General features: G+C 44.1%; 2 protein-coding genes across 8 annotated transcripts in view; both read right to left on the bottom strand.

Moving 5' to 3' along the window:
• RBBP5 (RB binding protein 5, histone lysine methyltransferase complex subunit) overlaps positions 1 to 3648 on the bottom strand; it is a 77553-nt gene extending 73905 nt beyond the window's left edge. For 5 of the 7 annotated variants that reach the window (XM_084611003.1, XM_084610997.1, XM_084610998.1 and 2 more), the window contains exons 1-4: positions 3538 to 3648; positions 2056 to 2081; positions 1011 to 1183; positions 68 to 208 (exon numbers count right to left, since the gene is read on the bottom strand). In XM_084611003.1, coding sequence (XP_084467129.1) covers positions 68 to 208; positions 1011 to 1183; positions 2056 to 2081; positions 3538 to 3556 — 359 coding nt within the window. In that variant the 5' untranslated portion in view covers positions 3557 to 3648. The other 2 variants (XM_084610999.1, XM_084611000.1) reach the window with 2 other exon arrangements.
• A 1582-nt stretch (positions 3649 to 5230) lies between these two features.
• The window catches only part of DSTYK (dual serine/threonine and tyrosine protein kinase), a gene marked incomplete at its 5' end in the record, with an annotated part of 60734 nt that continues 38357 nt past the window's right edge, over positions 5231 to 27607 (bottom strand). Inside the window, 10 exons of the mRNA XM_084610883.1 lie at positions 5231 to 9737; positions 11892 to 12026; positions 12987 to 13101; positions 13676 to 13789; positions 15545 to 15677; positions 16456 to 16612; positions 17729 to 17858; positions 18262 to 18438; positions 21601 to 21684; positions 22255 to 22487. Coding sequence (XP_084467009.1) covers positions 9550 to 9737; positions 11892 to 12026; positions 12987 to 13101; positions 13676 to 13789; positions 15545 to 15677; positions 16456 to 16612; positions 17729 to 17858; positions 18262 to 18438; positions 21601 to 21684; positions 22255 to 22487 — 1466 coding nt within the window. The 3' untranslated portion in view covers positions 5231 to 9549. The remainder of the gene's footprint in view (positions 9738 to 11891; positions 12027 to 12986; positions 13102 to 13675; positions 13790 to 15544; positions 15678 to 16455; positions 16613 to 17728; positions 17859 to 18261; positions 18439 to 21600; positions 21685 to 22254; positions 22488 to 27607) is intronic.

The following is a 27607-nucleotide window of genomic DNA, read 5'->3' as shown; positions in this document are numbered from 1 at the left end:
TAGGGAAGAGAGCATTCATTCAGCTCATAAAAGACTCCTAAGAAGGGATCTTTTCCATACAACTTACTGGTCTCGGGGGTGATACTGAACTTTCAAGATGGGTGAAGGGAACCGAAACCTCTGGTCACAGTCTCCAGACAGAACATCCCACTGTGATACGATGTTATCAGTTGAAGCGCTCACCAATTTGTGACCATCTCGACTCCAGCTGCAAGAGAAGAGAAACATATTAACCTTTCAGGAAAAAAACACACACAAAACCTATGCTCACAAAAAAAAATTGTTTAACTAGTCTATTAGAACTATGAGCTGCTATTATAAAACTGTCTATTGGACAGCTCCAAGTAGCTTTTATCTTTGTGTTTCCACAAACTGACTATGCACATCATTTCTTTAAAACTCACTTAGAAGATCAGATCCTACAAAGCACTGGCTTAGACAGTCATTTATTTGTTTTTGTATGTTGACTTCAGTGGGTCTTGAGAATGGCCAGCACTTCACAGTATCTGGCCCATAGCAAGCACCGATTTGACCAAATTCCATTCACAGCAAAGCAGAAATATTATGATAATACATAGATTATAATCCTGAATAGAACGAAAGCTTGAAATGAACTTGCTTTATGAAAAAGTATCCTCTAAAACTCTTTGTTTTTAAGTGCCAATTACATCTCGACAAAAAGAGAGCTCTTTTAGATTACAGGAGTGCATTCTTGATAGTGTGGTCAAATTTCAAACATCAAATTTGAAAGGGCTGCCATTCACAACTATTGAGAAAAGAGGCAAAATAAGGCAAAGGAACCCGGAGAGGAAAGTGTGGCGTCCAACATCAAAGGGGTGGAGAATCTTTGAACTTGAAAGAGAATCTTAGGAAATTCAGAGGAGAGGTAAGGAATGAGGCTTTAATTAACTGAATACGATAATCCCTTAGGAGACTCCCATAAACTCTGGTTTAGTACAGAAATGTCATAATACTTAAACTCACATTCAACCTCTAAAATAATTTCTTACCATAAAGAACAGACAGGGTGGATATGGGCACTTATGATTTTGGCTATGCCTCTCGTCAAGAAGTCCCAGATGACAATGCGGCCATCGTTACAGCCCACTGCAAGCAGAGTGCCCCACCTGTTAAAGGTACACGTCAAAGCCATACTGATACAGTCTAGTGTCCCATCAGCCTCCTGGAAATAAACAATGGCAGAAGAGACAGTGAGAAGCCAAACTTCTGTTTTCAAGCTTTGTGCCCACTTTACTTTACCTGCTTTTAAACCTTAAGTGCAAAATGTATGAGCTACCACCTGAGATTTTAGTTGAACACCAAAAGTCAGATGTTTGGATGAGCAGTAACCCGATCTTGAAGGAACACTCAACCAGGTTTAAGCCCAACTATTAGGAGTGAAATTGCTTTTAAAAGGGCATTTTCTAAAGCTCACTAAGTACAGAAATATGTTCACAATTTATTTTGAAGCGGAAAAGGGAGAATATTTAAAATTCCCCTTCTCCAAGCCAAATGGCAAACAAAACAAAACAAATAGCCAGCACAGATGTAAGACAGACAGAGACTACTTTTTATTTTTAATCCAAGTTTTAAACTAGCAGCGTACTTTTCATGAATTCTGGGAGCCACAAATTTTAACCTGATAGATTTCAAAGTCAAATAGCCTGAGGCCAGATTTGATGATAATATAGAAGTAACAAGTTCATGAATAAATAGTTTTTTGGTTCTCAAAGGAGACCGAACTACTCAATGTAGAGATTTATACCCACACAGCCATCTCTTCCCTACTCCACTTGACTGTTTACATAACAAGACATGCACAATGGCTGCATTAGCACAGCTAACTTTGGGATGGATATATTTGCAAAGCATGATGACTTTCCTATTTTAGAGACTCAATTAAGCATAGCCCTGTAACAGCTGCCTTGTTTTTTTGGCTTTTTAAAAACAACAATTAAATGATACAAGAAAGATTAAAACTGAATACAAGGAAAATCAAGTGAGTAATCCAACAAAAACTAAAGACAGAGTGACCTCTCAAAAAATAGGATTTACCTCAGGATAGTTCTGTCCAAAGGACTCTGCAACAAAACAGAAACACAATGCTTTAATTAAATTCTATAAAAATCACATACTTCATACTGAACAATCCCATGTTGTTTCCATTTAGACACAAGTCTGCTGTCCTTATTCTAATAGATTAGGTTTACAAACACACTGATGGTCTGATCCTACAAGCACGCTAAACTCCTAGTATAGTCAATGAGAAATAAGGGCACTCTACATATAGCAGGATCATGTCTTAAACGAACATAGATAAATCATGCATATATCATTGTGGGTCTTCAAGTTTTACCCCAGATGTAATGAGACTTACCCAACTATCGAGGCCTGTCCCAGTGTCGCTGTCAGTTCTCAAATAAGATTCTTCCCCCCCAACCCAAGGTTTCATAAATCTGCATAGACTCTGGCTACATGAATGAGCTGCTGTGTTGGTGAAACTGACCGAGAGCATGCTTGCATCAGTACCACCATCAGGCTGACACCTCATCCACCCGCATGAGTAGTCTGAGTCCTTCTGTACTGCAAAATTAGAATTTTCTGTTTGTTTTTTTTTATGTCAACCCAGCCTCTTGGCCAGGTTTTCCAGTTTTTGGTAACCCTATTTCAGAGTTGCTCCCACCCACGCTAAGTGACAGGCGAAAAGACAAAAGGGTTAAAGAGGGGAATCAAAAGCACTCTTGTCCCCCAAACACTTGTCAAAACCCTCCAACAGGCAGCTTCCTGCCTCCCCACCTCTTTGTAACAGGTGTTCCATGATTTTGCTTCAAAAATCTGTTTTCCCTATTTGCAGACTCCAAATATGGGACTGTTTCTCAGAATAATAAAACGGAAGTGCTATATGGGGGAAGGGAGGGGAGACGAGTAATTATTTCTGCCTAAAGGAGGACAGCCCCACACTCTGGGTCGCAGCTCAGCCACAAAGTTCCACCCGCCTCACACCCCGGCCAGCGGGGAGGGCGGGAGCGGCCCTGCCGGTCTGCGCACACAGGAGCGCTGCTCCGGGGGAGGGGGGGGGGGAGACCCCGGCAAGGTGCTGTCTCTGCGTCTGCCCAGGGCGAGGGGCAGGCGGGAGCAGCACAACGCAGGCCACGCATGACGCTCACACACCAGCAAGTGTCACCCGAGGGGACCAGACCTGAGCGCCCCCCCCTCCCCCGCCCATAAAGCCCGGGCCCCCCCGCGGAGACAGTTCCGCCCCAGGAACCTCGTGGGGCCTGGACTCTCCAGGACAAGGGGCCCCTTCCCCCCTGCCAAGCCCGCGCCAGCCCCGCTCTCCTCCCTCCAGGAACCCCCCCCCCCCCCCGGCCCTCAGAACTCCACACGCCCGCTGGGGGACCCTTCCAGAGACGGGACCCGACCCCGGGGACCCCACCGAGGAGGCCCCTCCCCGCCGTCTCCGCGGCCGCCCCCCTGGGGCGGAGGGGAGCAGAGGGGGTTCCGGGGGGGGGGCGCAAAGCGCCAGCGCCCACTCACCGAGCAGCTCCAGGTTCATCTTGGCCGCTGCCTCGCTCCGTCCCCGCCGCTCACCGTCGAAGACCCCGGGGGCCTCCTCCCTGAACGGGGCTGCCCTAAGCGCTGCCTGATAAACTGCCCCCCCCCCCGATCTCCTACGGCTTCCCACCCCGCCTTCGGCTTCTCCCCTCGGCCGGCTCTGGAGCGCAGGGTGGAGGGGAAGCACAACCTCACGAGCCAGGCCACGGACTAGGGAGTCAGGCGCCGCCACAGGCACCCCGTAGTGGTGCACGGGGAAAAAGATTCCTACCTGCAGCAGACAGTCGAGAGAGAGGTTCCGGGTGCACGAGGGCAGGGCTAAGGAACAGCTGAGAGGAGGCGGGACTCAGTGAAACATCACGTGGGAGGAGTCCTGCTATCCTAACAGACTTCCCCTCTTCCCTGCTGGGGGCAAGCTCTGCTCCAAGCTCCTGAGTTACTGTACAGCACCAGTACTAAAGCCCACTCTAATGCTCAGACTTTTGATTGGGGCATTGCTATGGTTTGTGCAATGGCCCCAGGGAGTGGTGTGGAATCAGCAGGCCCTGGGTTATCTTTAGTCTGTTCTTCCCTCTGCACAGAAATGACTAAACAACTAACCATGCTCTGTAGTGGAAAAGGCCTAGCTCTACAGTACCCTGCCCTCTGCCTGTGCTTAACAGGGTCTGTAATGGAGCATGTTAGAGAAAATTGACACGGACTTGACTTCAGTTGTAAAAGAGAAGCTGGACTTGTATGAAGAACATGGCTTGAGACCCTGATAAGCAGCTTTCATTCATACAGTAAAGTGTCTTCTCACTCCTTCCCGAGGATGTGATAGGATTCTGCACTGGAGGATTCTACTCTCCAGCAGACCAGTTGCTTAAAAAAAAGAGGGAGAGTGCCATTTCCAAAGGGCAAAATTAAGAAACTTGACAAACTAGTAAAAGCAAGGGGCAAGAGCTCCCACTCATTAGGTGACAGTATACCTTACCCTACCCCCAAACACACATACAAAAGAAGAAACTAATAGACCATGGTGCTAGTGTCAGACACAGGCAGGAGGTATGTTTTACTAACTTACCTGTAAGATGAAAGCCACATTTATTGCCTGTTACTGAGTTAGTCATTTCATTCTGCTTAGGCACTCACTTTATGCAAGGCTGATCATTAGATAGGAAGACAGAGTTTAGGAGATTGAGTTGCAGAGAAGCACTATAGGGTTACTACAGGAGTTTTAGCTAGATGACAGAGTTCAACCTTCATAGCTACCGGCTGGGAACAAAATTCTGTTTACTCTGCTCAGTAAAAGCTACAGCCATAATAGCAATAATTAATTTGGAAAGCTTACTGAGAGTGAACTGAAAAGGAGTATGATGAAAGTAAGGGGATTGCGCAGAAAGCATCAGCTCAGAGCACTACCTATCCATTCCAAAGTATCCTCCATAGCAGAGTACAAGAGGGAAGTCATTTCATACCAGGTTTATGCAGGTCCAATTCCACTGATATCACTGTAGTTATTCATTTACACTAGTATAAGAGGCAAACCAGTGTCAATCCCAAGGGCTAGGTTTAGCTTTGCAACATTTCACTGGAGTTCAGCAAATGCTCCTAGGCACTTATGGGTTATGGACTTTATCTGAAGACACATAGGGTATAGTCAAGGGGGAAAACAAGCCAGACATAATGCAAAAACTTAAAATGTTAATGTGACCTTTATTATACAGCACAGTGTTCTGTGCATTCTAACAATTATATATAATATCTATAAAACAGACAGTTGAGAATAGCACTAAATGAAGCCTTCTTAACCCACAGTCACATCTCTTAAAAATACCCTTATGGACCTGGTACAGAAAGGAAATTAGTATTGCAGAAAGTTATAATACAAGGGGAAAATTTTAGTTTGTTCTGGATGTCAATTTCCTGGTTATTGCACTTTTTCCTACACACTTGGTAAGTTTGTTACCTTTTCCTTTAACAATGTAATATACATCAGTCCTTTAAAGTTTAAAATAAAAAAAGCAATACAAAAATCTAAAGGCATTACAATGGGGCTGTACAGTTCTTAATTTCTCCCCCAACCCCGAAAATGTAACAGTTTTCACCACTGAACTTCAGTCAGCCAAGGTTCAACAGGCTCCCAAAATAAAGGGCATAAAGTAAAAATAAAAACCTTTAACATTAGTGCCACTTAAGCCCCTGAGGGAATTTTTAAATGCAGATGTGCTCCTGTTTTCTCCTGGAGAGGAAACCCTTGTAATATTAAAGTCTTTAAAAAAAAAAAGTCACATCACTTTTAGATTTTCAAGTAGGACCAGCAGGTCCAGAGAATGCAATATAAACACAAAGGAAAGAACAGCTATTCTTTCACCACGGGATGCAAAGGGATTACTCAATCCCATTCTGAAATTCTACAGAACTTGTCACCATGTGTAAACCAATATAAATGTAAATATCCTCTAACCCTCCAAAGAGAAACTGAGGAGGAAAAAAGAGGCTAGCAACACCATTCAAAAAAAAATGTGCAAAGCGTAAACTGGAGCAGCTTGCTTTTTAGTTTAAAAAGGAACGAGCAAGCTGTAGAGTTTGTTTAATGTAGTTAGCAACCCTCTCAAGTAGGTTTAAGATACATGTTCGGGTTCCCCCACCCACCAACCAGCAGTTGCCCAGCCAAAGAAAGTCCTATACATCCAGATATACAGTACATTTAACAGCTATACAGTGAGTAACAGCAGTGGCAAAGCATCAGAACATTGAGGCTGGAGTCCTCCAGCATCACAACGATCCAGTCTTCCACTGCATTTAGGAAGCATTTTCTTCCATCTCATTCCACAATACGTAGTATATGAAACAATCAAGTCACTTCTGTCCTGGACAGAGCAATAGCTGAAAAGTTGCTACCTTGGTAAATCAATCAGGGATGAGTGGCTCTTATCTTTGCACAGTAAGCTACTATCAGCTTTCAAGTTTAAGTCTTAACCTTGCAACTATGTTTGCTCGGTAAATTAGATTTATCCTATTATTACATGCTTCCAACTCACTGACTGAAGAATAAGCTTTATGCTGGAGCACCTGGAACAGCCAGCAAATTAGTGGCAGTTCATAAACCTCAGAATGCAGCTTAGTAAGCAAAGCTTCCATTCAAATCCTTTTAGATCTAAACCCCACCTCTGCATCTTTAGAGAGGCTGGAAATGAAAGCTGGGTAGATCTAGTGGATTTTGGAGGCAGAGTGTGCCATTGGTTTGTATATTTTTGCAACACACATTAAGGCAGCCTGAGCCTTTTGAAGGATTTCTGTCTTATGCAGAGAGAGTCTTGTTTAAAATAAGCAAATGATACTATTTTACTGGCACTCACCACTGATTTGGGTCCACATACTAACAGAAGTCACCAGAATTCTTGTTAAATAACATGGAGCTCTTTCTATATGCTTAACAGCGAGGGTACATTTTATAGTACCATCTATCTATTCATCTGCAGGCCATGAAGGCTGCTTCATATGAGAGAAATACAGAGCCTATACAAGGCTGTCTGTCAATTACACATTAACAAATATCCAAGTTTGTTACTGCCTTTCGGTCTGCTAGAATTAGACTCACATAACTGCCTTTGGTTACATCATTAGCTAGTAAAGCCTTTTAACAGGATAATCATTTATGCATCTTGTTATTCCTTTGCTTTAATGAAGAGTTCTTACTTCTGAAGCAAAAAAAGAGGTGATGTGAAATCTGCTATGCAAGAGGTCAAGTGCCAAACGGGGGGGGGGGGGGGGAGGGGAGGGGCGGCAAGAGAGTAGGAAAGTGGCTGTGTATTAAGTGTGGGAAAACTTGTGCAGGCCTCTGTTGTGGATACATAAAACAAAAACAAAAAAACCCAAAGACTTCAAGGTACTTACAATCAGCATTAAAAAGGCACAGGATAAAAGTCAGGAAGGTGCCACAAAGGAGAAAGCTATACAAGACATTTCTGGAATTGCATATATAGATTTAAATTTTATTCATTTATTTTTTTGTTTTGTTACACAAACTATGTCTATCGCTGCAAAAATACTGACCTATACTCTTCTAGTTCTCAACGTAGTTACTAGCCACCACAGAACAAAGTAAACGGATATAAAACTGATTAATACTGTTAAAGTCATTGGTGGCATAGATATACACCAAGGCAGTGACGTTCCTAGTAATAGTCCTGCTTTGAAAAGATTGGTTTTTCTGGGCATGTGATTTATAGCTGCTGCCCATTTCTATTCAAGTTACTGGAGAGGTTGCAAGCTGTCTGTGGAACTATGACTACAGTTTTTATGCCATCATCTGTAGTTAAGTAAAAAGCAATCTTTTTTAAAAAGCATTATTTCAGTTTTATTGCACACAGAAGATGGGTTAAACTAGACTGTTGAGTAACACTGCAGGGTTATTTATCCCTCTCCTTTGTTCAAGCTGTTAACAGGCAAAAGGCGACTGGCTGTAATTTTGCTTTGTACCACCTAGTCAATTCCAGCAGCAAGGTGTAATAATTTTACATGCCTGCATGGTTTTGCACACGGCACACTAGATTTCCTGTTAAAATGAAGCCTCTGCCTGCCCCATCTCCTGAAGCCAGGGGGTGGGGGGGTGTGCTGTTATACCTGGGGACAAACTGCCAAGTAATCAGTTTCCTCACACATACAAAAGGTGTCCTCCATTCAGATTCCATTCTTCTACCCCCACCTTCCCGCAAGCACTACTAAGTATCAACCTTGCCCAACCAAATGCAGAGGAATCACTGTGGCAAGGGTGTATTTTCAGAAGGAGCCCTTCATGTAAGGGGTATCAGGACTGTCCTGCCCCACACACACCCTGCAACTGACCTCTAATTTTTAATACAACCAAACTGCAAAGCCCAAGGAAGTGCAGAGATCAGATGTGGACACAGCAACCGCTGCACCCCCGCTCCCGCCGACCTGTTTTCCCTTGGGTACTTTTTCACCCAGCAAATGACTTTAAAAAAGTTGAAGAAATCTTATTTAAAATGTCTCTACCAGAATTTAAAACAGTCACTGCCTTTACACTTAGTTCAAAACGAGGAAAGCATTTTTAATTAAAAACACAAACTGGTAATTTTCCAGTGGGTTTGGACACCAGTCAATAGTTGCTAATGACGTCTTGTGTTTCTATAACGCTATGTGCAATTTCTCAGAGCCATTTGTTTGAAGTCCCCCATCTTCCCAAAAGCCTGGGAAAGAAAGGCCAGGTTAGACACCCCAACAACCACTATTAAGCAGAGTTATCTGAAGCAATAACTTGTTTACAAAAAGTGGTCTTTCAGGTTAACAGTAAGTCAGAAGAAAAGAAAAAAAGTCAGATAGCTTATGATTTTGGGGTATTTCTGCTGCAGTGGAATGCAGAAATTCCCCCTTAGGTAAAGTGTGGATGCTCTGATCCTGTCAATGTAAACATACTGAGTGTTGTAAGAAGCTAATGCACAACGACACTCATATCCCCCCACCCCTTGTAGCCTAAGGGTTCCACCCCAGGTAGTTACCGTCATTTGTCCCCCAAACCATCCAAGCTCCATTTTGAGGATAAGGAAAGCTGGTGGATATACTAAAGATCAACCACAGATAGCAGCAGATGGAAGATACTTTGGTTCAACTGTTACCACGGAGTGAGAACTGCAGTAATAAAGCCCTAGGGACTCAGTTGCTACCTAAAGCATTAGATGCTTTTCCTTTGGTCAGTCCGGAGGGGATTAGCAGAGATCCCTTGCAGTCCAAATGGCCTGGATTCTCCATCTTTTATTTATTCACTCATCTTTGTAATAAAAATGGGGGCTGGGGTAACTTGTGCACTGGAGTGGAATTTTTCTGGCTGCTACCCAAGTTGGAACATCCATAATGCTCTCAGAGGCGAGACATCTTTTGTTTGCTCCAGTGCAATTCCTGTTACCGAGAAACAGCTACTTCTTCCAAAAAGACAACTGCAAGTAGGGGGTCAGAGTGCTCCCATAATAAAACAGTTCTTTCATGTTTCCTTCAAGTAGAATCATCTAACCCTTTGTTTGACTGTTCAGAGCTTGACTTGCAGAGTCTGTCCATGATCCGCTGCAGCATGGGCTGGACAATGCCCAGGAGGGGACGCTGGGAAGGGTCTCCATCCCAGCAAGCTTCCATCAGCTGCCAGCATTCCTCATCAAATGCAGGGAGGCGCTCTGGGCGTACTCCTGGAAAAAGGAAGAACAGGGGCTGGTAACTGCTATAAAATCTTGACTAAATAGGCATAGGAGATCCTTTGATGTTAGTCACTGTGGCTCAGATTATAGTGGCTAGGGAAGAGTCAATGTTAGCAGTTCTCAAGACACTCCTAGTAAAGAAGGTGCTGTTGTGATAACTGGGTCTAGAAATGTATCCTAATTAGGAGCTTCCCTGGGAAAAATGAGCCTAAGATCATAAGATGTAATAATAACCTATCACAACAAATGATGATGGGAAAAAGGTAAGAAAGGGAGGTCAGTAGACTGAATTAGTCCAAACAAAAAGCCCTATTGCTATAACCCCAGGACTGTGTTAAGACTGTGCCTGGTAAACAAGAAAAGCGTAGAACCAAAAATTGGTAAAATCAAAACTGGTGTGTCCAAAACTAGGTCTAATTGGTGGACCAAATCATGAAGGGGATGAGCTATTACACACATCCCTCCCTTTTGGGGTCCATAACGAAGAGACTTTGGTGAGAAAAAAATCTGGCTATGGGAACAAGCTTCACATCATGGCTGCCACCCCCCTTGATCTCTTGGGTCCTTGTCCTTCATCAACCAGACCCTGAGAGATGCCCGGACCGGACCAGACCAGACCAGGCCAGGCCAGGCCAGGCCAGGCCAGAGAGGGGGACCCAGATGAATTCACCAACTCTACCGGCTCCTGCTAAATCCCAAATACCACTTGGGATGAAACAGGATCAAACTTTAACAACCACCATCTCAACTAACTTCTCCTTTCTTCCAAAAGGACAGTTATTTACCATCTAAAACTGTCGAACAGAGGGACGGTCCTAAAACTCTCTTCAGTGAAAGGGAATAAGGGATATTAATTGAAAGCCCTATTTAATACTTTACATTTCAAATGCTTTAACGGTTTGTCCTCCTTTTTTGCATCCTTTATTAAAGGTTAAAAGGATTTTTAATGGTGTTTGTGCCATATCACTAAGTGACCTGGCGTCCCTGTATACCAAACCCCAGACCTTGTTTAACACGGTTTAATGTTGGACAATGACCGAGTTACATTAATACTTTTGGCCCATTTAGTCGATCTAAATTAATAGACCAGTGCCCAGCAGTTTCCCCAGCCACTTCAGATGGGGTTTTAGGAGCTGTAGAAATGCGTACTGTTAAATCCCACAGCTGGTAATGGCAGGAGGCACCAAGCCAAGTATGGATGTGCATGATTCAGATCCACTGGAGCAGCTGGCCACAGGAAAAGGCTTAATAGTACAGGGGAAAGATCTTTTTCAGTAGCTAGCCCACAACTGCAGAACTCAGACCTGGAACACGAGAATGAATGCACATCTTGCTTCCTTCTGAACAAATTCATGGTTTAGTGTCTCTCATACATGGAAAAGTTGTAGACAGGCATTAAAAAGAATAAGGCACTTATACACGTAAAGTATGTGCTACCACAGTATAGCAACTGCACTGTTAAACTATTTTCTAACTTGGGAAGTAGAAGTTCATTGCTCAGAATGGGAAACAATAATAGACAGTCTTCCATGGTAAAAGATTTTCAACCTTCTACTCATCAATGATCCCCAGCATTTTACAATTTTAGCACCTAGTCAAAACACTTGAGAGTGAAGGATTCGGATGGCACCTGGAAAGAGCAAGGAATTAAGCATTCCTTAAAGGATGATGACATATCCGGCTGTTTCTGGGATGTGGTTTACTCTACCTTCTCACCTTCATACATCGTCCTTTGGAGGCAAGAATAGCATTTAAAACGTCGTGCTAGCACAGTTACAGTAATCAGCAGGGACAGGTTGTGTTTTATCGGAAACGATTTTAGAACCGTGCCAGTAACTAGAGAGATTTCAGTTAAACCTTAAGTGACAGGCCTTCAGCATATCCCACTCAAGTCTGCCCAGATTCCAGCTAATCTTTAGAGAGGAAAAAGTGTCCAGTGTCATTTACCCATCTATACTCTTGGAGGGTGACAGTCTGCAGTGCACTTTTTACTCAAAGGCCAGTAAATCCACAGGGAGGCTGGAACTGAAAATACAGTTCCTAGTTAAGAAAAACTAGAAGGGGGTAAAAAGGATTTAGTTTTCCCAAGAGGTTTCACACAGTAGTAGATCACCTAACAGCAGTGCAGCATAAAATCATACATACCTCTCCTAACATTGTTCCAAAGGTGGTCTTTGCTTGCGCACCTCTCAAAGGCCTCTGGTAACTTCACGTGTCCTGAACAGATGTACCAAAACAGGATACCAAATGCATAAACATCCACTGAGTTATCATATTTCCCTGTGGCAAATGAGCAACAAACAGGTTTGAGCAACAGGACAAATGAACGTCTCCAGAGTTAGCCACCAATATAAAATAAAAGGTACAAAACTAATTTGAGTATTTGCATCACAGCCTGGTGTGTGTTATTGTACAGCATGGAAACAACCTAAGGCCTCCAATCCTTCAAAGCAGTCCTAGTAAAGCCCAGGGGACTACTTACAATGTACAGACGGTAAGCAGATGCTTAAGTCTTTTCAGGATCAGAACCTAGCATGTTAACTATGAACACTTGATTAAATCAGGAGCATCTGCATGTTACCCTTTGAAGGATACACAAACAGGTTTGCTGTGATCACTCTAATCTTAAAAAAGATGCTGTTCCTGGTGACATTTTTGTGCTGCACCTAACAGGATAGGGTTCTGATCCTGGTGGAGCCCTTTAGAAACTACTGTAAAAAATGAAATAGACCCCCCCAAAAATGGGGGGGGGGGAAGAGAGAATTTAAAAAGGAAAAATAGTTGGTGTCAGAGCCATAATGCTGCGAGTCAAATTTTGAGTCAAGATTTATTTCATCTTGGGGAGGATATCTAGGTTCATTTCCCATCCTCAACTCTGAATTTCCCCAACTTACTCTACGATTTGTATGAAACCGTTTATCAGACCCTAAAACACAGCTGACCTTTTTTTCTAAAATGGTTTGTACCAGAGAGATTAAATAACTCCAATAGCCCTTCCAGTGTATTAATTTGTTATTGACTTCTGTAGGCCATATGAATCCCATAGTAATCTCTCTTCTCATAAAAGGAAAAAAGAATGGAGATGATCATCACTTAGACTGAAAATACAGGAAGGTGAAGTTAAATGCACAGTTTTGACTATGTTTTCCCCCTCCAGAGTTAAAAGGCATAGTACAGAGTTTGGGGCCTTCAGGACTGGAGCTGCAGACAGTCAATAGAAGATTCCATTCACCACCTTACCTGTAAAGAGCTCAGGAGCCATATGGATGGGTGTCCCAACAATACTGCCAGACATCATAGCCTCAGGCTTGCAGAATCCCAGGTCCGTGATTTTGGCTCGATTCTTTTTGTCAAGCTGTAGAGCCATCCATACATCAGGTGATGGTTAATCATGCTTTCAACCCTATTATTGGCTTTTTAATATTAAAAGCAACTTTACAAAAATGTATTCGTGTTTGAATTGTTGGGAGTTTGCACTAATTACTGACTGCTATAGGACTGTAAGAAAAGAGTAAGTAACAGGACAAGTTTTTACATGTTTATTAACCAGGAGGTATGGTCTAGAAGTGTGAGAACAGGACCAGGAACCAGAAAGTCCTAAATCTAATCCCATCTGTAACAAACTATCCTCTCACAAGTCATTTCACCTCCAACCCACTTGCAAAATAATAATAATGCTTCTACAGCTGACAGGGACATTGTGATACTAATATTTGTAGTAAGTGTTTTGAGGAGTTCATGAAGAGTGCCATCAAAGTGAAAAGCATTTGTTCACAAGTCTTCTTACGGAAACATTTACGTGAATAAGGCCATTATTTCATTTACTGTCAATGTTACAAACAATTTATTAGTTCCCCTTTGGCAGTGGAGATAAAAAGGCTTTTAGAGACTAACCAAGAGAAAGTGAAGTATAGAAAGATCACCCTTACCAATACATTTTTAAGTTTGATGTCCCGATGAACAAGCCCCTGACTGTGCAGAAACCGGATCCCTTCAACTACATCCAGGGCAATCTGCAATCGTGTCTCCAGTATCAGCCCAGCCTGAGGAAGAGGTGCACACAGGAGGATTTACTAATCCCACAAATGTAAATTATTTTGTATTTGTGGGATTTCCTGGTCCTTTCCAGTAAATAATATCTAGCTACTAAGTGACCCTTTAACACATGCAAGGAGCTCCTGCCAGAGCCATGGGTGAATGCCAAGCAATGGAATGGACTTGGCACGAGCTGCTTTTGTTGCCAACATCCTGGTACATTAGTTTAACAAGATTCTGAACATGGTATCTGCTTATCCTGGTCTGTTTAGTTCTTTTGATCAGTAACGAAACATGCCGTCATGATCCCACTATTTACTCCTGAAGTGGCTGCTAAACTGGTACAGACAGCTTGATGGAGTCAGCGAGGACTGCAGGCAGCAAGATGAAAGGGATGGATGTGCCAACAGCAAAAAGGCCACATGACTTCTGAAAGTAAGGTATCCGAAACATTCCAAGTTGTCAGCTGCTAAAGATCAAGCAATGCAACAGCTCTTATGCCACCTTCACCAATACCGGTCAGATCAAACACAGTACAGTAGTCTCAGCCAGATTAAAGGATTATGTAACTATTACAGCAATGCAACTGTACTCCATCCTGAAGACTTCCCCTTCAGGAACATCTTGGTTATAGACCACTACCCCAAGAAATCATGTTTCCTTTCACTTCTACAGTACACAATCTAGGTTTTTTATTATTCTTATATTTTATGCCTTCGTGTGTTTAAATCAAACTAAGTGTTGTCCATTCTACTGCTATACCGACACAGGGCACAGCGTCCCAGCTTCATGCTGTTTACAACAGTTTGAAGCACCAACTGTTCAATTGGGTTTGTCAAGCAAAAGAGCGTTCTTCACTTTCTGGTCTAGATAGTCTAGTATCACTGTTCTGCTAGACAGCTGCTGTGTTCCACCCCACAGGTGGATGTGCTTCAGGTTGGCAGTATGGGTGAAGTGATTCCCCAAAAGTTCCCTGGGCTGAGAGGGATTTTTGAAGTGTAAGGTGCTGCAGAACATAGCTGCAAACCGCAATCTGAAAAAGCACCTGAACTGGACCTCTCACATAGAAGCTGAGAGTTATACCCTGGGAAATTCAAGTATCGATTCCATCTAGCATTTGAGCCTTCAGCTAGTGACTTCCCTTTTAGGGGACTTTCACTGTCAGATACACTGGCAGTATGGTAGCCTGTTTAAAATAGGCCAACACAGCTTTTCCTACTTAAAATGGCCATTTGCAGGCCTGAACTCTCAGCTACACTAATGTCGCTTTACACCACTCCAGCAGTATAAGAGGGCCTTCATGTAAAGGAGAATTGGAAGCTCCTAAAACATTACAGATCCATAATTAAAACTCGGCCTAGGTATGTCAAAAGTTCTCCAAAGATGTGCTCAGATGTATTTTTATGGTTGTTCTGCAGCCCAAATTTAGCAAATCAAAGATATGGTCCACTTGCACATTTAGCTTCCTGGCCGTTTGAATCACAGACCAGAACTGGCTAAAGCTAAATTTTACATGCAAACACAAAATTTGCAACAGTCACAGTTAAGTAATCTGCCATTCTCATCACTTTGAGTGCTGCTGAGATTGTACATGGATGCATGACATGCCTTCCATGTATTGCTAAACAAATACTTGCTCTGACTAAAGTCAGTTACAAATATATTGAGGGAAATGACACCAGAAAGTGGTAAACAGACCAATAGCTTTCTTCTAGACCAGTTTATGAATTCAATTGGTGCTTCCAGCCATTTTTCCTTCTCACCCTTAGTCCTGTGTAGAGATCTCTGTGCAACCGTTCCATTATCAGTAGGACAGCAATGCTGGAACCTCCCCCATAGCTGTAATCTATCACAGACCCATGGAGATCTACCAGTCGCTCATGCTTTGGTAAAGACCTGTAGAAACAAAATCAGAACACATCAACATCTGGGAATATATTCCCATAGACTACAATTCTGCCTAGTTCCCCTCCTTCCCTCTTACATCAAGCCTAGCCTCCTTATAAAGGACCCAACATCTGGGCTCTTAACAAGCGTAGTAGGACAAGACAGGAGAGGACTGACAATGCTGCTCATTGCTACCACCACTATGGCTACAGCAAAGGACAGATCACTGAGTCAGTGTGTTGTAACAGAATTGTCTGCACTGCAGTATAGGCAGCTCTATACAGCCAAGGCTGGTTACGTTTCCTACATTGTAGTCCCACTGTCATTTTGTTCAGTGAATGCAGAATAGTACACTTTGGGCAGAAAGAGTGCACGGTACTAGATGAAGGGAGAGACAGTACATTAGATACCAAGGCCAGGACAGGGACAACTGTGCAACACTATGCAATACTAACTCTGACTTTTATTGCATGAAGCAGCAGAGGACGCGAGTATTGCAGACACAAGAGAATCAGCCCTGGGGAGAGATGAGGTGGGACAGCAGGTGAGCTTTGCACTGTCTTGTCTATTCTATAAGTAGCATTGACAGTCATCTGAAAGTCCTCACTCAAAGTTGTGCAGCATTTAGTGGCAATCCTCAGCACTGACCAAGTTACTGGGAGCAGCAAGGAACTACACTGGACCAAAGTCTCTGCCTCAAGCCACGTAAGCCAACCTGCATAGCTATCTGAATCTAACCAGGTTCAGCTGGCATTTGCAGATTAGAGGAGAGTTTACCAATACACACCTCATATAGTGAAACTCAAGTGCAAGGTCATTCCAGTGCTTCTCGTCTGGAGGGACGACGGATTTGAGTGCACATGGGAAATGGCCTCCCCAACTATCACACAAGTACACCACTCCATACTGCCCTCGGCCCAGCTCACGGCCTAGCTTCGGTTTACCTGCAAACACACAACGTGTCAGTTTGATCAGAGGTAAATTTTCCACGTTCTTCCCCTCTAGCATCAGTATCTGGCTAGGATGATGCCATAAACTGAACTAGTATTTCACATTCACATTCAGAGGGAGGTAGGTAGGTCCTTCTTGAAATCAGATAGTTTAGTTGTTAGGTCGGGGCTATATTGGAACTGGTATAGGCCACAATATTTATATGCAGAACAGCCAACAGCCCTGTACAATCGCTCTCTGAACTCTTCTGCAAGTGTGACTCACCCCCATATGATGAGGTACCAAAGAGGAAAAAGGGGAGTTTTATCTTCATTGCTCATTCAATCCTTTGTCTAATCTGAGACTGCCAACGCAGGAGACATAGCAATGGTTGTGGTGGTTTAGGATATAGACACCTATTTGTAAACGAACAGGAATCATTCCAGCTAGCAGCATACAAGCCACACAACCCTCAGACAAGCTTTTTGGTCAGTACCCACAAAGGCTGGGTTTGATCCCATGACCACAGAGGTTGGTGGTTCCATATCCCATTACCAACCCTATGAATCATCCCAGGGAGTCTCATAGGATTTAAGAGTAAGTCTTCAAAACAAATCTCTGTATCTTTATCGAGCCTGCCTAAAAGTTCTTGTTAGGCCCACAAATTTGTTGTAAAGTTTTTCTTTTTAAAAATGAGCACAGCATTAAAGTATATTTGATTTAAACAATTAGCTTTGCAAAGTTCTATAATTTACACCCTGCCCCTCCATAGAATTCTCCCAGTTCTGAGTCTACAAACTAATTGTTTTTAGCTATCCATCCTACTGCCCCCTGATCAGCCTTCCCACAACATCCTATACTAGAAGATGGGCAAGGTTTTCCCCTTTCATAGGCCTGCAGGCCTCGGAGCAACCATACCCAATACGTCGACTTAGTTGGCAAGTGTCAAGTAGAAGCAAAGTCAGAAGCAAATCAGCGTTCCAGTCAACACTATTCTGGTATAATAATCTACAGCTAGATGAGGAGTCCCCCTTGCCCTTGCTCTCCCAACCCCTGCAGAAGCAGGACAGAACTAATCCAAGACACACCCTCGCAAGAGGCTGGAAAGAAGATCGGGTGTAGATGCTCACCATGTAACAACACATCTTGCAGAGACCTGCTCTCCAGCGAGAGGCGTGCTAGCCGAGGGGCATGGTCTTTCCGCACCTTCAGCCAAAGGTCTTCTGTTTTCTCCAGCCTGCCTGAATGGCCAGCCTCTAGCTACCAAGACAGAAGGCCAGAGATTATGTGTAGAGTCATTCCACATGGTCACATGCCTCACATAGAAGCAAAAGGTGAAAGCAAGGCAAGACACTGGAGTCTATGGGGTCCCATTTTCAAGATGGCTCATTTCATTAGGGCACCCACTTCATTGCAGGGATGGCTCTAAGTTAGCTTGCCATGCTAATGAAGCTGAAGCATCACAAGCCAGAGTGTCTCCCACTAGACAGGCAATACTTCTACACTGAAGAGGACAGCAATGGGCTGACTATTCTGCCCACCATTTGGCCACCTCATTTGTGACAGTTCTGGTTTCCCAGAGTGGCACTGTACAGAAACCCCAATTTGTTTCTCCTCATGAGGCTCTGCATTTGCACTGCCCACCTCACAGCCCCACACCTACCTGTCGCAGAGAGGCTGCAAAAGCCTCGTGAGAGCTGTTTAGCCTGGTCCGGAATTGGCTGCAGATGCTCTTCGCCAGCTTGGAGGCGCTGAGGCTCTCAATAGCATCCTGAGCTACTTTCCGCTTCCACTCCATGGTGATAGCAGGTGGGCTAACCCAGGTAATCCGCTGAACTATCTAACAGAACAGGACTAAACCAATTAAACTGAAGGGCCAAATCTTGCCCTAAGGCCTGATATGCTACTTCCTTCTTTTGAAATCTTAAGAGGTCATCTGAGGACAGAACTGGGTTCAGAAAGAAGAGCAAATATGGTTCTTTGAGATGAGTTGCCCACACAGCTTTTACTCTCGGCATGCAGGTGCCCTATGTGCATGAGTCCAGTTTCTTTTGAATAGCAACGTTTCATTGGAGCCACATCTGCACTCTGCACCCCCTTGCTCCCTGTAGCTAAGTGGGCAGGGCCAGCTGCACCTGTACTCCATTCCTTCCAATAAGGATCCCCTAGGAGCAGGATTTCAATCATCAGGGAAGGAGAGTGGGTCATGGCATCTTTGTGGACAACACATCTGAAGAATCACAGTTACTGTAAGTAATTGTTCAAGTTGTTGTCCACAAAGATTCTACACTTGGTGATAAAAAGCAGTTTAGTGTCTTTTGAAGCAAGGTCGGTCACTTGCTGTGGGAGCTCCCCTGTACCAACCAGCCCGTTGTCCATTACAGATGCACCTTGATACCTTGCCTTTAGGTGGGCAGCCACCACAGCTAGGACTTAGGTGAACACCTATCGGGATGCTGAGAGACCAAAGGGTAGAACTCTGCTGATAGTATGGAAGTTCTTGCCAGGAATCCATGAGCTGGAAGGATTAAGATGGGAAAATACATACCTTGAAGGTCAAGAGCAGTGAGCCAGTCCATGGGATCCAGAGAGGAGATTATAAAGTCCAGGGTAACCATGCAGAATTTGAAGCAATGGCTAAAAAAGCATTGAGACAAAGATAGGTGAGGAGTCTCCCAACTTTGAAATTAGGATGCAGTGGGAATGAAGTCCCTGGCCCCTGAACTCTGTGGGGGTGTGGACTTCCTCTACCACTCCCATTTAAGTGAAGCAAGAAGTGGACTCCCTCAGCCTCTGATGAGAAAGGCCCCTGAAGGAGGACTTAGGGGATAAAAACAGCTTGAACCTGGATCATCAAGACTCAGCAGTCCTTGGTTATCCCATCCCAGGCTTCCTGGAAGCAGGACAGGCTGTTGTCAAAGAGAGGCCTGGAAGGAGGAGCTGAGGGAGGTCTGCCCAAATGCAAAAAAACAAATAAAACACCATTTTTGCTTGAAGCCCCACACTGTGGGGCAGACTCAGTAAAATCACTACCCCTTCCTCAGCAGCTCTAAAGTCAGTAGCTGCGGATAGCATTGAGACTAGTTTCAGTCTGTATCACGGTAACTTCCTCTCTGGGGCTGGGACATACTGACCCAAGAATTTCAAGGTGGCTTTGGAGTCTTTTAGGGAATTAAGTTCCTCATCCATATCACGATTAAAGAACTTGTTGCCCTCAAACAGGAGGGCTGATGGTGACTTGGACCTCCGGTGGATTTCCTGATGCCTGCAGCCATGAACCTGGCTGCTGCAGCCAATGCATCAAATGCTGCTTGAAGTGCCATTCAGGCAGTGAGCTGGCCTTTATAAGGGATTTCAATTCCTTGTGCTGGCCCTTCAGGAGTCTGTCCGTAAAAATGGAAAATGTACCGTAACAGGAAGTCCTTCTCTGGTAGCAGCACCTGATTATTTGCCACTCATATCTGAAGGCTTGCTGAGGAGTATACCTTCTTCTTGAAATAGATCTCGTTTCTTGGGGTCTTTATCCACATGGGTAGACTTGGGCGGGCTTTGGTGCCTCAACATTCCATGAGCCACCTGCGCTATTAAAAAGAGTCCCGGGGTAGGGTGCTAGTAAAATATTCAAACCCTTTCACAGGTACCTGGTATCCAACAGCCCCTTTTGATGTTGCTGTGACTGAGGCCATTGTATGCCAAGTCAAGTGGTCAGTCACCAATGGGCATGGCCAGTTACACTGCAGAGGAAGGCTGCAGGACATTCAGAAGACAGACACTCAGCATGTTCTTGCATGACTTCCAGTGGAATATCTAGGGTCTTCACCACTTTTAGCAAGGTCTTGGAAGGGCTTTAAGCTCATCCACAGAAGTAGCAGTTGGGGGCTTAACTACTTCTATCTGCAGATGGAGATGGCCAGAGGCTGATAAATCTGTGGAGAGTAGTAATCTCCACCATATTCCCTCTCACCCTCCATAAGCAGAGACAGACAGGAGAGAAGCCCAAGACAGCTTCTTTGGTGAGGGGGATCTGGCTCTGGAGACAGTGGACAAAGCTCACTTCCTAGAACAGAGGCTCACTTGTAGGGAGACCAGTACTGCCATGGCTGGTACGGTCAGGGAGGATGACAAATGAGTGGGTACCAGGAGGGCTGCTCTGCATCCCTGATGATCTTCCAGTGCCTCTCAGAAATGATCTTGAACTCTGCCAGATCCTCACTGCTCCAAAGCACAACAGCCATTGGGACTGCTAGACATTCACAGGAATAGCAGGTGCAGGATGGGCAGACCTTGAACTCCAATGACTTGGGTCTGCCCTTGTACAGTCGATCTATACAAGAAAGGGATTCCTTGCGTAGCAGAAACCTTCTCACTACTCTGTTTAAGATTAAGTAAGTAAAGCCAATTGGCAAAGAAAACCGATCGATCAATACTAGACAAAGACCAGCACTCCCCCCGCCCCCCACAGTAGGAAGAAAAAAAAAATAGCGTCCTAGCTGCACAAAGTTAGGAACATCCATACAGGAACCGCAACGGGCAGTAAGAAGGAACTGATTGCAGGAGGCTGCTGCCCCACGCCCCCTATGCCTTCCATTATGAGGAATGAAAAGGTACTCCGGGCACAGGCACAATCACAAAAGAATCTAATCTCATGTACGAAGAGCAGAATCTGTATGGACACTCACTCAAATAATAAATAATAATAATATAGTGGTTTGCCTGAATACTTGTAACAAGCAACCATCAAGTCAATTCTTCGCTTTGTGAAGCATCCAGCACCCTTTTAGGGGCACATTATTAATTTGCACATTTATGGCTTGTAAAAAGAAGTATAATTCTGCAGAACAGAGACAAGCAGAAGTTATTAATATTTAGTATCAAAGTTTCATAAGCAATCCCTGCAGCGTTTATAATCCAAGCAGTCCATCGTTCTAGTACGAGACTCAAGGTGTGATAGTAACTAGTCTATTTTACAGTCCAAACAGAAAGGAATGTAGACAATTCGTACCTGTTTGATCTGTTCCCAGAGCATTCTGGTTACTGATGAGCCCGAGTGAAAAGTGACTTCAACGTGATAGGCTGCATTTAATATCTGGAGGGGGGAGGGGAGGAGGGGGAGAATTAGCAAAGTAGGACCCATGACTTGCTTAATTCTGATTCAGTATGGAAAACCGACCTAGAACAAATAAGAGCACTGGTCCTGCAAATCTTGTATCTTGCCTCTGGCAATGGTCTATACCAGATGTTGCAGATGGCTCCCAGTCTACCAGACCAGATTACTCCGTGTATTTAATCCTTACCACACCCTTACATAGACAGGTAATTATCACCATTTTACAGACTGGGAAACCAAGAGGGACGTTAAGTGACTTGGCAGAGATCATACAGCAAGCCTGAGAAGAGGGGAGAATAGAATCTACAATTCCCCAATTCTACCCCCTCTTCTCTAGCCACTACGTCAGTTTCTCAAAGATTTCTGCTTCCTTCTATTGATTTTAGTAGGGCTTGTACATTATAGCTTTGCCCAACTCTTCCTTGTTTTTTTAGTGCTGCTCTCTTATGCTATCAGGATAAAGTCAAGTCTTGCTGTGACAGTCCAACAAAATTCTTTGTAAAAAAATAACGCTACGAAAATTCTCAGCAACTGTTTGAGCTACCGTACCTGTTTGAGATAATTGCTCGTGATATGTACTGAAACATCCTGAGACTTCTCCAGACTCCTCAGGCATCTCTCCAGCGTCCCCACAAAGCTTTCACGCAGGTAGTCTACGGAGCTTATCAATTTGTTGGCAACCGCTTGGTTTAACCGAGAAATGATCAGTTCCTGGATTTGCTTAATGCAACATTTAATGTCCTTGGAACTCACAGGCTCCCCATTCTCAGGAATTATAATGTCTGCAAGAAGGAAGGAAGGAAAAATTTGTACAGCCAGGACACAAAGGCATCACAACTGTACTATTAGCAGTCAAACATGACAAGCTTCTGCACTGTGTTTTGCAAAGCAGCTACAGCACAAGCTTATGACAGCACTTGTCTCGACACTTTCTGCTCACCCTCCACCCCTTCTAACACTATTAAATTATCTTGAGTTTTGACTTCTAGGTCCTGTTTATGCTCTTGGACAAACTGCTGCTAACAATAGTTTGTGAAAGAAAGCTAGTTGAAACCATGTGGACAGGGGCCCCTCCACTGCTCCCAAGGGAGCATTACAGTAAGATGAAAAGACTGAGATGGGGGGGGCGCTTTGGTTTTGTTTTATTTTGGGGGGTGGGGGTGGGCAGGGAGGAAAGAAGAGATGTTCTGAAGTAGGATGATTAGCACTGTTCTTTCAAAATCACAACAAACTGGGCTTAAAAGCAGGTGGAAGCTGTGCAAGCTTGTTCTACAGGCATGCATCCCACTGCATCCCTAGGGCCATATACTAAATCTAGGACCAAAGACACAGATGAAAGGCTAATTCATTCACCATTTGACCCCTTGGTGATTGAGTTGTGTACTTTTCTTTGTTGTTAACTTGTTTCCCAGTAAGAGAAATATTAGGAAGGTTTTAATACACTCCTGCTCTTGATGTGACTAAATATTTTGCTCACCATTCAACTAGCAAATGTTTCAAGGCTTTAAAAAAAAAAAAAAAAAGATGAGCAAAGCATTACATATTAGATCAACTTTCTTTGCAGAGAGTACGTAGTTTCTGAAGCATATTCAAATGGTGATTTGGGAGGGTGGGGGAATTCAGGCCATTTGCCTGTTTTTACTAACTCAGTGATTCCCAGACATTCCAAAGCCACAATCTCACCCCCTCCAGTACATTTTCAGACACAGAATTTTTTAGTTCTCAGCACTAAGTTCACTGAAAAGCTATCTGCTCCACTAAATGCAAAAAAGTTTGAGACTCAAGTCTCTAAATATACTTTTTGATTCCTTGCACGCCCTACGGCAATTTCAAGCCAACTTAATAGCCTGTGAGAACAACATACACACCACTGCAATGCTTGTGCCCGATTGTTTACATTTATAGGACTATTATTAGCAGTAGTATTGTAGTAACCCAGTCATAGAACAGAGCCCCATTGTGTAGACACTATACAGACAGAACGAAAGGGTCCCTCCTGCCCCAAGGAGCTTATAATTAGCTCCCAATTGGACACTAAAGCTTGTTTTCAGAAGGCTGCCATACGAGTCAGTCTCTCTCGTGATGTACTTGCCAACCTCCCATCTAACCCTCAAGATGGAAGGGGACAAGAATTACCCTGCCCTCTGATTTCAAATGCACATCACAGCGATTTCCCAGTCAGAACTGAAATCTGGTCTGAGCTCTGTTAAAAGCAAGGTCTCATGCAAACCACTTATTGCTGTACCTCAGTTCCTCCACATTATTCCTCACATCACAAAGATTATCTGGTGCTTATTCAATGCTTGGTATACAAAATGCCAAGTATTATTCAAGAGGTAACTAGCTGGTCAAGTTGCATGCACCACAGCCAGTTTCCCCAGTTCTACAGCAACGCTCAGAGGTCAGGCTGGAGCCCTGTATTTGAACACAAAATCCAAAGGGAGAGAGTCTAGCTTCTTTAAACATAAAATCAAGTGACTGACTTATGACATCAGAGGCCACAACAGGAGAATCTACCTTCCTTCCTGCAGCAAAAACTCTCAAATGCTGTTGGCCCTCAAGTTACTGCAGTCTGGTTTTACATTCTCCTGAATGCCCAGCTCTATACAACAGCGTGCACGCTGAAGGCATGTACTCACTAAAGGCTACGTCTACATTACAGTTGAAAGCGCGATTAGATCTCAAGTAGACACACTCACACTAGCTTTAAACTACCTAATGCAGCTAAAAGAAAAAAGCAGTGGAGACATAGCAGCACAGACTTCAACATGGGATGTACACGCTTACTAGGGACTTTGGGTACATACTTTCGTTGCTAGCCTGTGCAATCATGTCTTCACTGCTATTTTTAACTGCACTAGCTAGATTAAAGCTAGGTGTAGGTACACCTCCCCAAGCTGCAGTCACATCTGATTGCAGTCTGACTGTAGCACAGATAAAGCCCGAGGACTTGTTTAGCTCCAAGCGCAACATGGTGCCCATAACCCAACTCCCATTCACACAAAGTCTCTAGCTCCAGTTAAATGATGCTTTAAACTCTAGCTACCTGGCCCAGCAGGGGATGTGGGCTGAAGCTTGAGTGCTGCTGATGCTCAAATAATCTTTAAAAAATCTCAAAGGGTCCTGCACTTAGGACGGAAGAACCCAATGCACAGCTACAGACTAGGGACCGAATGGCTAGGCAGCAGTTCTGCGGAAAAGGACCTAGGGGTGACAGTGGATGAGAAGCTGGATATGAGTCAGCAGTGTGCCCTTGTTGCCAAGAAGGCCAATGGCATTTTGGGATGTATAAGAAGGAGCATAGCGAGCAGATCGAGGGATGTGATCGTTCCCCTCTATTCGACATTGGTGAGGCCTCATCTGGAGTACTGTGTCCAGTTTTGGGCCCCACACTTCAAGAAGGATGTGGATAAATTGGAGAGAGTCCAGCGAAGGGCAACAAAAATGATTAGGGGACTGGAACACATGAGTTATGAGGAGAGGCTGAGGGAGCTGGGCTTGTTTAGCCTGCAGAAGAGAAGAATGAGGGGGGATTTGATAGCTGCTTTCAACTACCTGAAAGGGGGTTCCAAAGAGGATGGCTCTAGACTGTTCTCAATGGTAGCAGATGACAGAACGAGGAGTAATGGTCTCAAGTTGCAGTGGGGAAGGTTTAGATTGGATATTAGGAAAAACTTTTTCACTAAGAGGGTGGTGAAACACTGGAATGCGTTACCTAGGGAGGTGGTAGAATCTCCTTCCTTAGAGGTTTTTAAGGTCAGGCTTGACAAAGCCCTGGCTGGGATGATTTAACTGGGAATTGGTCCTGCTTTGAGCAGGGGGTTGGACTAGATGACCTTCTGGGGTCCCTTCCAACCCTGATATTCTATGATTCTATTATTCTAATACAGTGGGGATTTAATTACTCCAGGACACTAATAACACTTTTAATCAAGTGTTATTTCAGTGTGGACACTCTCACTCAAGCAGAATTAACTCAAACCAACACTGCAGTGTAGACCAACCCTTCATGATTATGGCTGTACTTAACGTGACTGATACAAAGCAAACATATTCTAAGTCACAGAACAATCCTTCTCCCTCCCAACCGTGACTGCACTTCAGAGACAAAAATCTGGATACATGGTATTCCACATGCTCATTCTCTACTTTATGGCAGGTGCTCTATTCCACACCCTCCATCTCTCCTAGAGGACTGCATGCATTTGTTTTCCAGTTTTAAAATTAAAGTGCAGGCCTAGAGATTTAAAAGCCTCCTTAGAGCATTCAATGCCTTTTGAACGTAAAGAAAAGCAAACCACTTCCTCCAATCTTACAGCCTAAAGCTATTTTCAATTTCGTTTCAAGCAGAAAACCCCTTCATGTCACTTCAAAGTGCATTTCCATGTCAACGTTCCTTCCTGAAGGACCAAAAATAGTTATTGCAAACCATTGCCTGACAAGAGAAAGTTTTATAAAACTTGCCACATCAAAGCACCCATTTGTAGCTAATCATGGGACTATCTAGTGCCCCAGACCAAAAGACTCAGAGAATATGTTACTTAAGTTTAACCATTCACAACAGTTAATAAACCCCTCACTCCTGGAGCTCAAAAGCTACCAACAGAAGTTACACCTCACTAGGAAGTGCATTGGGAAGCCATGCATCTTCAAACACAAAAAGACCACCCGTGCCATTCAGCTTGTAGGAACAGAGCAGGTTTTGCTAACTCTTCCCAAAAGAGGGCCCCAAGCCTAACCACAGTTGAGCTTGGTGGTTTCCATGATGGGAGAGGGCAAAAAGGACAGTGAGATTTCCTGCCTACATACGACTTGCAGGGTGGGGTGGAGATTGTGCGGGATTTGGCATGAGCTTTGGAGACCTGTGCTCAGGGCCATTTCCTGTTTACTAATTCCCAACAATCAGCTCACCCCAACCCTTCCTTATTAGGTCACAGTGGGCTATGCCAATTGCCACTTTGGGGCTGGGAAAGAATTTTTCCCCACTCCACCAGATTGACCAAGATCGGTTGGGTTTTTTGTCTTCACAGAGAAACCCAGAGGCTGAGTTTTGGGCAACAGGAGGGCTGGGATTCTCCTGCTCCTGAAGGTCATCATTAGAACCTACAGGAGAATTGTTTAGCTGTTGCAACTTTTGGAAGGTGCCGAATGCAGGAACTCTCCGATTTAGGCTCCAGGTCCAAAGTCTTAACGAAGTGGGCATCCGAAGGGTATCTCCTTATGAGATGGGGCAACTTGTCCATTTCCTCACCCCCACCCTGGGTCAAGTGCAAACCAAGGACTGGGATATGACCTTGGGGCAACTGCCCCACCACTGCACTTCATGGCAGTGCTGTCTGGCTGTCGAAGTCACTTGTCACCTCAACTCCCAAAAATGGGATGATAGTGGGCAGCTGGGGGCACCCTGAGAACCTTCTCGTGTGATGATTGTCACTTCTTGGGTGCTCCCCCTGTAAGGGAGCCAAAAGGATTGATGTGCTCCAAGTGACTACACTGGACTGTTCCCTGGATGTAATTTGACTAATAAAATTGCATCCTAGTTAAAATTTACACCACATGTCCTTGCATTCTTCCATGTGTTGAGCATGACAAATAGACTTTTGGGCAATAATCCATACTTTCTGATGCACCACCAGGTAACTGCCCAGAGGTCAGCAGGAAACAATAGTAGAAGGACAACCAAGGATCTATATAGAAGTGTTTTATTTTAGAAGGTTCAATACTGTATAGCTGTTTAAGACAATAGTCCTCACCTGTGAAAGAAAGAGAAAGAAAGAGAGAAAGAGAAAGAAACTTTAAATTCTAGGAATGCAGGGTAGAGGCTTGCACTTCACAGTTTTCTTTTAAGAGATTTACTATCCTCACAACCACAGCTAGGCAAACTGGCAATATTTCAGTTGAC

Source organism: Lepidochelys olivacea, assembly GCF_965140295.1.
Source record: "Lepidochelys olivacea isolate rLepOli2 genome assembly, chromosome: 21".
Taxonomy (NCBI): domain Eukaryota; kingdom Metazoa; phylum Chordata; order Testudines; family Cheloniidae; genus Lepidochelys; species Lepidochelys olivacea.
The sequence above is the reverse complement of the archived record's forward strand: the minus strand, read 5'-3'. Positions and strand labels throughout refer to the sequence as shown.